The sequence below is a fragment of the Salarias fasciatus genome, chromosome 3, assembly GCF_902148845.1.
Source record: "Salarias fasciatus chromosome 3, fSalaFa1.1, whole genome shotgun sequence".
NCBI lineage: Eukaryota > Metazoa > Chordata > Actinopteri > Blenniiformes > Blenniidae > Salarias > Salarias fasciatus.
In genome coordinates this window covers 23,406,423-23,418,589 of record NC_043747.1, presented here as the reverse complement: position 1 = coordinate 23,418,589, position 12,167 = coordinate 23,406,423, and the positions used below count along the sequence as shown (strand labels likewise).

The following is a 12,167-nucleotide window of genomic DNA, read 5'->3' as shown; positions in this document are numbered from 1 at the left end:
TCTGTCCTCTCTCCTCCACTCTTTCCAGCTCCTCTTCTTTCCACCGACATCCGTCGCTCCTTCATCCCCCTGCTCCTCCTGCTTCTCTTTTTTCTTTTTAACGTATTCGCTTTCAGCCAAAAGAAGAGACTAGAGCTTCAGCAGTAGACACACACACACACACACACACACACACACACACACACACACACACACACACACACACACACACACACACAATTGTACACAGTAATGGGAAACAGATTGTTGGTTCTATGAAGTGGAGGAAGATTGATTACCTGTATCTAGTTACTGAACACACACACACACACACACACACACACACACACACACACACACACACACACACACACACACACATACACACACACGTACGTGCGTGCAGCGAGGGTGGCGGCGGGCGCATGCTGGGTCGGTGTATTGAACCATCACAGGCAGAACCAAAATAGACCGTTACGGGTTGCTGTGTCAGTCACTCTGCGTATGTGTGTGTGTTGTCTGCCGAATAATGCTCCACAGTTCACTGCCATCAGACACCATCATTTCTGAATAGAGGTCCGCCTGCCAAAAAGTGATCTATAGTAGTGGATGTTCCGGTCGGGTTTCTGCCCTGGAACCTGCTCCCAGTCAGTTAATACGCAGGATTCATCAGAGCAGAACGTCTGTTTGAGTTTATGTCTGATGCGGCTCTATATTTAGTGCTTGTTTATTGTTAGAGGCTTTAAACACTCTCGGTTTCAAGCAGGGGCATCAAACGTGAGGCCCATGGACCAAAACCGGCCCGCAAGAGGCTCCAATCCAGCCTGCATTGATTTAAAAAAGCTAAAAAACTAATTTCTTAAGAGTAGCTGACGCAACACAACACTGAGAAATGAGCCGAGATATCAGTGATACTGCCATGAAAGCTAGCAAAAGTCGTACTAGCTTCAAAAACATGAGTTTCTAAAAACATTCATGACACAAAGGCTATAGGAACGGTCTATTCAAGATTTTATGACAGATTCCAGTCCAGATTCTCATTGACTTGGCAGTTTTAGAGTTGACAGCCACTGTAATATCAGTCCAGCTTGCTGGTCTGTCCGTACGAATGTCCGTATTCTCCCATTGTTAATGTGTGTAGCGTACTGTTCTCTGCACGCCTGGGTAGTTTCATTTTAAACACAGTGCCAACTCATGGCCTGGCATGCTAACTGCGAGTTCTTGCTGATTCAGATAGACAGCTGTGAGGATACACAATCTGTGTAAAGACTTCCAGAGCTGTCGAACAGTCAAAGTGTCCACCACCTCAGGATCCGGATGGACCATTGAGCAATGGAAGAGAGTTCTCTGATGTATATGGTCATTTTACCAAAACAGTGCATTGCACCATGGTGCATCATGGGAAGAAGGTGAGCTCTAGGAGGCACTGTGATGCTTTGGGCAATGTTCTTCTGGGAAACCTGGGGTCATGCCCTCCCTGTGGGCGTTACTAGCACCAAACAGAGTTACAGACCATATGCACCCTTTCATGGAAACAGTGTTCCCCGATGGCCTCTTTCAGCAGGATAATGCAACCTGACACAAAGCAGAAAAGGTTCAGGAACGGGAAAAAAAGAGAAGCTGTTTTAGGGGGTTGACTTGGCCTCTGAGTTCTCCATATCTCAATCCAGTAGAGAGAGACCATTCCAGTCTGGGGAGGCCAAGTTTCAAGACTTCCAGGACTCAAGGTGAATCTAGTGATATCTGTGCCCGAGTTGGTCAGAAGGAGGTGCTAAGGTTAGATCCTCGTGATGTTTTGGCAGATCTGTATGGAAATAAATAGAAGAAATCCCTACTTAAAGAGATTAAAAAGGAACAACTCAAAGTCTAGACATGTTGCTTTGTTTTTATGACGTCAATGTTTTGAATCACGAGAAATTGGAAAAAAAAATGGGTGAAAACAATTGTCAGGTAGCGCCTGTGAACCTTTGCCCTTTCTCCTGAACAGACATTATTTTGTGTCCCAGTGAGACTTTTTCCACTTCTTTTGTGTGCTCTTATTGTCTTTCATGACTCATTGACTTCTCGTCTCTGCTTGAGTTCATATGTATGGGCATCGGTTCAAAGATGGCATTGTGTTCTCCCGGCGTTGCCGACATTGTGCCGGGGCGGCGCCTCTCTGCCTATCCATGCACATCGGTTTTTCTCATTATCATTGTCACTAATGACTCGGATCGAGACGTTGCTGTCCTAACAATTGGCGTCGCATTCAACTGATTGAAGTTCACGAGGTGGCATACGTGCCGGCGCCAAGCGAAGAAAAGGAAGCGTTCCGAAAGGTTTTCAAAGGGACCCACGGCGGATCCGGGCGTGGACGGAGGGATTTCCCCACAGACATATTTTGGCTTTTAAACTTTGCAACAGCTTTGGCCAAAAAAATGGTTGATTATGTTGAAAACAATGTGGAAGAATGTGTCTTGTGAGGTTTGTTGATCTGGAGCATCGGTGCCAAACATACTGGCCCTCGAGATGATGTTGTCAAACAAAAGACTCGTGCAACACGTACGATAGCAGTGCTTCAGAAAAGTTGCGTTTTCCTCGTTGGAAAATCTTCAAAAAGTTCCACCGTTTGCTAAAAGTTGCATTTTCAGTGGCTCCTACCACCGTTGTCCCATCAGTAGACACTCAGAAGCCAACGAAAGTTGGACGTTCACCACCGGGTGGTGATGCAGTTGTTTTGGTTCACCTGAGTGCGAGTGTCTGACGAGCACGTCGACACATGGGAAAGCACTCCTCACCAGGAGAGCGCCATTGGAAACTGAGTCATAACACTTCGTGTCCTCGTCTCTGAGGTGACCGTCGCTCTGTTTTCGTAATCTTTTGGAAAATAGCTTCCATTAATTTTGACCCAAAACTTCCTGTTTTTCTGCAAAATAATTTTATTTTTAGAATTCCTGACGCATTTGGATCTAAATGCATCACTTCCCATAAAGCTCTGAAATAGTCATGTGAACACATGCCGCCTCGCATTGTTCTCTCGAGAACCTTTTCCATTTAGACGTTAGTACCATTCTTAGCTCCATCTCCCCTCCTTTATTCAATAAATGTATTTGGGTCACTTTGACGACGGGATCATCTCTGCAGTAACCACATACATGGCGCATGGAAAAGATGTGGTTCGTGTGTGGCTTTATGTTGCATCAGCTCCAGCTTTCCTCGGTAGTAAAGTTTGACCCAGGACGGATCTAATTATATGAATTAGCGTAGCGTCTAAACCAGTGATCTGCAACGGCGACGCAGTATTTTGCCCACAAGATGATTTAGAAAGTCTGAGGCACCTGCTGCACAGCGCTAATAACACCACCCATCGACTTGTCAGTAGCTCTCTCAAAAGCATCTGGGTAAACTTCCTGGCTGATATTCAGCTGTTAGCTTACCCAACAGAGCTAGCTTAGCCGCCCAATATTGACCCGAGGCCTCATCAAGTTGCAGACCGCTGGTCTAAGCTATAGATCAGACGTATAAAACTGTCCCCGTTTCCACTTTCAACTTCTCAGCACTAAGTTTGTGTGCTTTGTTTTGGGTTTCATTGACTCTTCATCCTTCCTGCTCGTCCCTTCCTGCCATGCCCCCTCCACCCCCACCCCCATCCCCCCACGGGTGTATTCTCAGGCGCTTTTATAGGTCATTTTCAAGGGACAAGGAGTGGCCCCAACGACCTTGAATTTCCAACCGTTTCCCGAAATTGTCTCAAAAAAAGTGGAAAAACGTGTAGTTATTCTCACTCAGTCGCTGTACAGGATCAACACAGCTCTTCTCCCTGAAGACCTGCTGGTATTTTGGATCGGCTATTGTTTGCTGGCCGCCGTGCTTTAAAGGTGGGGCTGCGGCGCACGCCAGGACGGCTTCGGCGTTGTATCAGCGTTATCGGCTGACATCTGCTTTTGGTGTCAGAGAGCGCTTCCATTGTTTCTGCTGTGAAGTCGAGCCAAACGCAGCAAGTTCCCGCTTATCCACAGAGTTTCAAATGTGACCTGGGAAATGTAGGAAATACCTGAAAGACGAGCAGAACCAGGCCCGAGCAGCTCTGTAATGTTTTTCTCTTTCATGTTCTCTTGTGCTCCAGGCGCAGCTACAGCGTTCGCTGGACAGCTCGGTGTCCACGCAGCCCAGGGCTCTGATTGGTCGACGCTGCAGAAAGGACGCGGCGGCTGCGCTCGGAACGGAGAGTGGCGGACAGGGTGGCATCCCGGTGTCAGAACAAGACTCGGGCATTCTGGATGTGGAGGAGGACGAGGAGGAGGAGGATGAAGTGAGAGAACCACACATGCACGCGTTACCCACATTTCTCCTCATTCAGTCTGTATTTTCATATCTCAAAGTTAATGACGCAAGTGCCTGATTGCAATATTTCTTCCAGGTCTTCAGGGTGCACCCCAAGTCAGAGATGTAGGCCCCGTTTCATAATGAATAAAATGATGTAATTTGCTACAAACAGAAAAACTAAATACTGCGGCTCTGGTACGTGTGTGGTAGCAGTATCTCAGTAAAGTTGTGTATCATCTACATCCATGAAGACAGAGGCAGGCGGTCTTCTAGGGCTGGGACGACATGCTTCTTTTCCTGATTTTTAAAAAAAAATTATTTGGGGCACCGATTTGATTTTTATTGTGATTCTTTGATGCTCCGATTTTTTTAGACACACCAGACCTTATGAAAAAGTTGGATAATGCTGTCTACAGACGATATCAGGAGCCGTATTCCCCCCCTACAATGCACATAACATCAGAATCAGGTGTTTTGGAACTTTGAACCTTGCCTGGACTGTATAAGAAAGGCAAAAAGTAACATATTCCATCATAAAATGAACTTCAACACTCTTTTCAAAGAGTTAACACAGATTTCCATGTCCAAATTAAATTGAAAAATAGTAAAACAAAAATCCTAATACTTAGGTACTTGATTTGTTCCCCCCATCCCGAGGGTTTTCCTCTGTTTACACGTAGGAGTATTTCATAAAGTTCTGTTTTCAGTGGCTCCCATCACCTCCGTCATGTAAACTGAACCCCAAAACGCAACAAAAGCTTTCCATTGTCACTTGAAAGCTCCTCACTTAGGCCAATGTCACACTTTGTCGACCCTCATCAGTAATCCCATTTCCCTGCCTAACAACACATCCACCGCTTAAAAAAACAAAAAAAAAACCCAAAATAAAAAATTCTACATAAAACTATGTGCTGTAACGTTTCCAAATGTCCAACATGTGGTTTGTGTAATTGTTTTACAAAACAATCTGGACACGGTTGACTCTGGAGAGCGAGTTCAAACAGTGACCTTGCGGACACAAAGCGGTCGGACTGTGAACTCTCCAAGTCGTCCCTCGCGGGATCAAAGCTCCCGTTCTCGCGGCGCTTGTTGTTCTGGCCCAAGGAAAGCAAAGCACAATGAATTTTTGAGAGAATGGAGCTGAACTTGTCACCCCGCCACTCTGCCTGAAGGTCCCTGTCGTCCTCCCTCCTCGGCTTATTTATGTCCTGTAAACTTGACTCAACCTTCTTCACGGGAAGACCTTGGCTGGAACAAAGGCCTGACCCCGCGGCCCGAGGGGTTACGACCGCGTTGGCGCCGATTTTTCTGCGGAGATGCCAACCGCGGCAGGCACTCCTCTCTCCTCACGCCATGCCCTGCCCCTGAAACCTCTCTCCGTTTCTTCCCCTTCCCTTCATTTACGGTCGTCCCCCAGTGCCTCCTATTTTTCGCCACTCCTTTTGTTCCTGTTTTCCTTATCTCCTCACCCTTCCTTTCACATCGTTCGTCTGCTTTCTTGTCTTTCTCACCTATTGCAAGATTTTTGTAGGTCTTGGTTACCGCCTCTACCCCCTTCTTCCCCCACTCTTCCTCTGTTCTTTCGTTTGTCTCAGTCGAATTCAAAGCTGGATAATATTTTTTTTTTTGCCCAAGGCCTAAAGGGCTCTTGTTTCTTCTTTACTTGTGGTGCCTATTTATGTGACAGACAGAGGATGTGGCTAGCAAGAAAGACATAAAGGAAGATGGTGTCTATCGGTGATGCCACATGAAGGCAGTTTCACCTCTAGTGGGCCGAACCAGTACAATAATGCCATAGTAACCTTTACATTTCAACTATTTTCACAATTGCAAGGGGAAATAACTACAATGTCAACATAACCCAACTGTAGATCATTCAATTGTTTGACATTTGCCAAAATGTTTCCTCAAAACTCGAAGAAACTAACTATATAAGTGAGGTAATGTAATACGGTGCGTTTGTTTTCTCCCTGCAGGTCCCGGGAGCTCACGACTTGGTGGATTTCTCTCCAGTTTACCGCTGTCTTCATATCTACACTGTGCTGGTGAGTTCGCCTTTCCTTTTCTCTTTGTTCTCATGGATTGATTCTTTTTCCCACTTTTTCAGCGCAGGTGAGGAACAGTCCAGCCGCCTCTGAAACTCCTGTCCAACCCGATGTGATTACTAACATTGTTTTTACTTTGTTCAAGAGATCCTTTCAATTGGGTCTTTTCTCCCAACACTGGCAAGGCTGTGTAGACATATGTGCTGCTAATAATGCTAATGCACCATGACTTTACCACTGCAGCACAGTCACATGGAGGAAGCTACCGTTCAACTGAGTTTTCTCGAGTTTTCTAGAGATGCGATGAGGAGGATGAAGAGTAGTGTGGCTTCTGTGAAGCCTGGTTTATAGTCCCGATATGAACCGCCAAAAACTTGAAGACTGCAACGGCTTTTCTAGTTTGTTCCGTTTACACACAACATAAGATTTAACGCCAACAATTTAACGCTACGTTGGTCGACCGAAGAAGAAACTGTGCTTCATGTTTCAGTGTTTGTGAGTTTTCTAGAGATGTGAGGAGAATGAAATGTCTTGAGACTCCTTCAAGAAGGCGTTCACAACTTTTCTAGAGATGTGACGAGGAGAACAAATGGCAGAGTGCTTTCCTGTAAGACACAGCTGTGCTGAAATTGGAAAATATGTGTTCACCTCCTCACATCTCTAGAAAAGTTGTGAATGAATGGTAAAAAAGACTGCCTGAATTTGTCTTTAAGCATTCCGGAGTTTTCTGGAGACGTGAGGAGAAGAAGGGAGTGCGTGGAGTAGCCAGAGCATCAGCTGAGGAGCGATAAAGAGAGGAGGAGGAGGAGAGGTCATGAGGAGGTGAAAGGGGCAAAAACAGGAAGATGTGGGAGAAAACACAACACAGAGAGGGCGAGAGATTAGAGAGGGAACTTCAAGGCAGAGGGGAAAGTAGTGCGGTTTGTCTCAGGAAGGTGTTGAAAGGCTTGACCCCTTCGCTCCGAGGTCGGAGACGCTCCTTCTCCTGAATTTGTGCGTCGAGCTGAACGTTTCCTCCCTCGCGTTGCATCAGAGCTTTTGGGTGAAAGAGCCTCTGTTTGGCCGCACATATTGAAGCTGTTTGATCTATTAGTGCGAACGACAGGCCAGCGGGCAGAGGAGACGATTCGCCATTAGGACGGAGGCGCAGCGGTCTGCTGTAACCGGGCTGGACGGGTGGGGGTGGGGGTGGGGTGGGGGTGCCCGTCTGGAAAATCACAAACACACAGTCTGATTGTTAGATGTGGAGAACGACTTAGACACACACACACACACACACACACACACACACACACACACACACACACACACACACACACACACGCCCAGTCTTGTATTTCTATCCTTGTGGGGACCGTCCATTGACTCCCATTCATGTCTAGCCCCTAACCCTGACCCTTACCCTAACCCTAACCCACACCACAACAAAGCCTAACCCTAAAGAAATGTTTTTGCACTTTTACTTTTTTCAGTAACAACAACATGGTCAAGAAAACACTGTTTCTCCTACTTAGGACCAGAAAAAGGTCCCCACAAGGCACGTCGTTCCACGTTTTGCTATCCTTGTGGGGACATTTGGCCCCAACAAGGATAGAAATACGAGAACACACACACACACACACACACACACACACACACACACACACACACACAAGGGCTTGTAGCGGTTTCATTTATTTTTCTAGCGAACCTGGACCAGGAATCCCATTTGCAATCAAGACCTTCCCCCCGCCGCCACCGCCGCCGCTCCCTCGTCCTCTTTTCCATGTTTAAAGTCCACCGTTTTCCAGCCGGCGTTCGGGACTCCTCCGAACAATGCGCTTTTGTTGCGCCGGCGCAGGTTAGGAACGGCGGCGAGGAGCCGGGATGGATGGATGGAACCACGAGGAGCGAATCGGACGGCTGGATGTGGGACAGGAAGAAAAAATAGAAAATAATCTCCTTTCCTTTGCTGCGATCAGTTTAATCTGTGAATACAAGGTAGAGTGGGTTGGTTCTTAATCGGGAGGTTGCAGGACGGATGTAACGATGCATCGCGAAACAAACAAATAAAAATAATAGAAAGAGTGAAAATTATACAGCCGAGGGTGAAATCTAGATTTTGCGCACTTCCCGTCCTTGATAAATGTCCCTCGCTACGTGTTCAACGTCCTAACAGAGAGCAGTAAGACGATCGTTTGCAGACGATAGCGAAGTTCTAAATAATGTGAACAAAATACTACGGTCAGCCTTTTGTTGTTTTTATGCGTGATTTGTTTTAAAATTCAGTTAATTTCAAAAGATATTTGAAGTTATACCTTTATAAAAACAACAGACCTGCCAACCTGTACGCGTTTTGCGTAGCAGGTACGCAATTTGACATCAAAATACGCTGGTACGCTCCGCCTCATTAAACTACGCAAAAAGCTGCAGACGTCTGTGAGCGCTGTTATAAATGCGGACTGTGGACGTTCTCATGTCTGACAACACGATGCAGCAGCAGGGCTCTGAAGTGTCACACATTTCGGTGTGTTGTCACGCAGTCACGGCACACATTGTATTTGTCACGTTGAAAAAAATACCGGTAAATTAGGCTGGTGCGCCGCAGCTCTGGAACCGGGAGGAAACACATGTGCTACCCTCGTAGTGCTGCGACGTTCAATGAACGAGTCGTTCGTTTGAACGGCTCTTTCAAGTGAACGACAAGAGCCGGTTCTCAGCTGTCTGAGAGTCGTTCCTTTGTGCAAACTGTCCACGCTTCCTTCACGTGTCTCCTGAGTGTCTCCTGAGTCCAGCTGTCTCCGCTACCTTCATGTGAATGACGGAGTTTCAGTTTTCCGCCGCTTGCTCCAATCACCTGAATGCAGCAGCTAACTAGCGGAGGAGGAGTGTCGCGAAACCGGAGAGGAGCCGGTGTTTTGGAAGAACTGATTCCCTATTAACTGGCGACTGGGTTTCTTTCACGTCCCTTGTTGCTGATAGATGTTAAAAACCAGACAAAAAGTCGTGTCCGACCTTTTATGAGTCTGATTTCAACATCTGCTGCTACTAGCAGCAGCAGCAGGAAGTGCTAAAGGAAGTCAGTCACCAGTTAGCAAGGAAACCAGTTAATTTGAAACACCGTATTGACGGCTTTATAAAGGTTTTAGTAATGGAACACACGCACGCATGCGCACACACAGCATAAAATGCTCAGTTAAAGGACACGTAGCAGCATTTTGAAGCTCTTTTCTGGGGACGACGTGCAAGGTCAGCCGCAATGTAATGTGTATCAGAAAAACATCTGTTAAATATTTGCCATTAAACAAATTAAAGAACCAAATGAAAACTTAAAATCTAAAACTGACAGTGCCCCCCCCGGTCGACAACTATCCTGGAAAGCGGTACTCCAAAAATTTTGCCAAGGTTGGCAGGTCTGAAACAAGTAAACATGCCTGAATTGGTGCCTTACAGTCAGCTGTTGTGCCAATTTAATTTGCTACACTATGGAAGAGAAGACCAGAGAATATAGTATTGGAGTCAACAGGGTTTAGTTTTTCTTCAAAATTGTGCAAAAAGGAAAATAGTGAATGAAAATCACATTGTGCACATGGTATCATGAATCATATCAAGCTAAACCAGCGGTTTGATTTCTTTCATTTTTATTATTAAAATTGTTGTTTTTTTTAAGAAGATTATAAGTTTTTTTTTTCTTTTTTGCAAAGCTGATTTACCAAATACAAGTTCGTCTTATAATCTGGTTGTTATATCATGACTACAAATACATTAAGTTTAAATGTAGAATACAGTCACTGAACGCTCCTGAATTGTGACTGTCCTGGAAGAAAAAAAAGCATTTTTTTCCTCTAAATCTGTCAAAATAAAAGAAAGAGAGAGCCAAACACATTATTTCCCCATTAAAAGGAGGCAGCCATCTGTTTGCGGTGTTACTTCATCCCTCGCTAAGCTGCTGGGACCGATCTCCACCGCCTTGACGTTGTTTTTCTTGAACTTTCCAGTCCCTTCCTTGCTTGTCCCGTCTGTTTTTGTGTGTGTGTGTGTGTGTGTGTGCGTGTGTGTGTTTCTGTATGTGTGTGTGTGTTGTTTTGGGTGAGACGCAGTATCAGCCCCCGGCTTCACCCCCGTGCTCCCCTCGCTCTCGCCGGCAGAGCCAGCCAGCGGGCGGGTGAAGAGTTCACGGCCGTCCGTCCCGTTTGAATGCGCATTGTTCGGCCCCGGGGTCAAACCGGGAGTCCCACCGCTGGGTCGCCTCGCAGCGTCGCACACTCAGACTCCCAGCATGCACTGGGGGCTCGTTTGGGATGGACGGTGTTCCCTTAACGGTCTTAATGAATGACTGCAGATTTTTCGCCTTCTTTTCCATCTTCATCATCTTTGTTTCATCATCTTTTTCCTCATTGTCATCTTCTTTTCTCATCTTTTGAATCTTCTATCATCTTTCATCTTCCTTATCATCTTTTTCATTTATTTTTGATCCATCTTCCTCGTATTCTTTGACTTGTCTTCCTCTCCTTGTTTGTCGTCTTCTTTATCCTTCCCTTCTTTTTACTCCTGGAGTTTCTTGGTCTTGGTCTTCGTCTCAGTCTTCCTCTTCTTTGTCTTCTCCTTCTCATTCCTCCCATTTCCACACTCCTTAATTGACTTTCCTCTCCTCTTCCTGTGTTCTTTTCCTCTCATATTCCTTCTCTTTTTAATCCTGTTTTCCCTCCTTCTACTCAGTTTTTGGTGCTTCTTGTAGTTTGAGGCGTCGGTTGATCGTATTTTCTGGTTCGGGAAAGTTTCGTCCAGATCAGAGATGCTTCAGCAGTGAGCCAAGCGGCGATGCTGCTTCACTGACGGGATCTGACTTCTTATCACACTGAGAGCTTTCTCCACTCTCCCCACACACACACACACACACACACACACACACACACACACACAGGTCTGAGGTCTGTGACGGTATAGCACGGTGGTCTGCTCTGTTCTGGTCAGTCGGTCTGGGGGGAATGTTATCTGCCCCGACTGGGGCTTTTATCTCTGACCTGACCAAACCTAAAACTACACAATTATCTGCCCCAGCGCACACACACTGATAACACTGAGTCATGGAGGGAAAAGATACCGAATACTCAGAGAGTGTGTGTGCGATCGTGTAAATGATTTAATGTTTAGCATCATCATATGTAGGTTTTGTGTGTGTTGTGTTTGTGCATTTGTTTTTTAGTGTATTTTTGTTTGTTTGTGCACTGCTGTGTATGCAGGTCTTTTTTCCTGTGATTTTTTTTTCTGCCGTTTTGTGTGTGTGTTGTGAAACCGGCCGTCCTGCGGTCTGAGTCCCTGCAGGAGGGGTTCCTGGCTCTGACTCAGTCGGTCCGCCGCCGGTCGCGACCCTTTCTGGGTTCCGTGGCTCATCGAGCCGAACCCTCCCCTCGCTCCGGCGTCGGCCGCACGCCGCCTGGACGCTCGGGACGCTCTGGCCGCAGACGTCTCCATTGTCCAGGCCACATTTTCCAGCTGGGCCGGAGGAGAGTGGAACGGTTTTCCCGACAGATCAGCACGGCTCACCGTGTCCCCAGATATATTTAGACCCGTCTGGAAGCTTCAAACGATAGCACAAATAATGAAACCCATTCTTTCCAATTTTCCCAAAGTCATAAAATGTGTGGCATTAAAGAGTTTAAAGTAACACAGTATTTTTCTTTCCTCCTTTAAGGTGTTTTTCTCCTGATTTGTCTTCATCTTCTTCCTCTATTTCGTATTTCTGTTCTCGCTTAGCGTGATGTTTTCCTCATTTTTGTCTGTTTTGATGGAATCACAGCGGACTAACGATCGGTTTCGAACGCAGGATCTGTTAAAGCTTGACCTCCTTCCCCCACT

General features: G+C 46.2%; 1 protein-coding gene across 2 annotated transcripts in view; it reads left to right on the top strand.

Annotated features, from left to right (window-relative positions):
* exoc6b (exocyst complex component 6B) overlaps positions 1-12,167 on the top strand; it is a 78,206-nt gene that overhangs the window by 20,279 nt on the left and 45,760 nt on the right. For both annotated transcript variants that reach the window (XM_030088072.1, XM_030088073.1), the window contains exons 7-8: positions 4,085-4,270; positions 6,261-6,329. In XM_030088072.1, the coding sequence (XP_029943932.1) occupies positions 4,085-4,270; positions 6,261-6,329 (255 nt within the window). The remainder of the gene's footprint in view (positions 1-4,084; positions 4,271-6,260; positions 6,330-12,167) is intronic.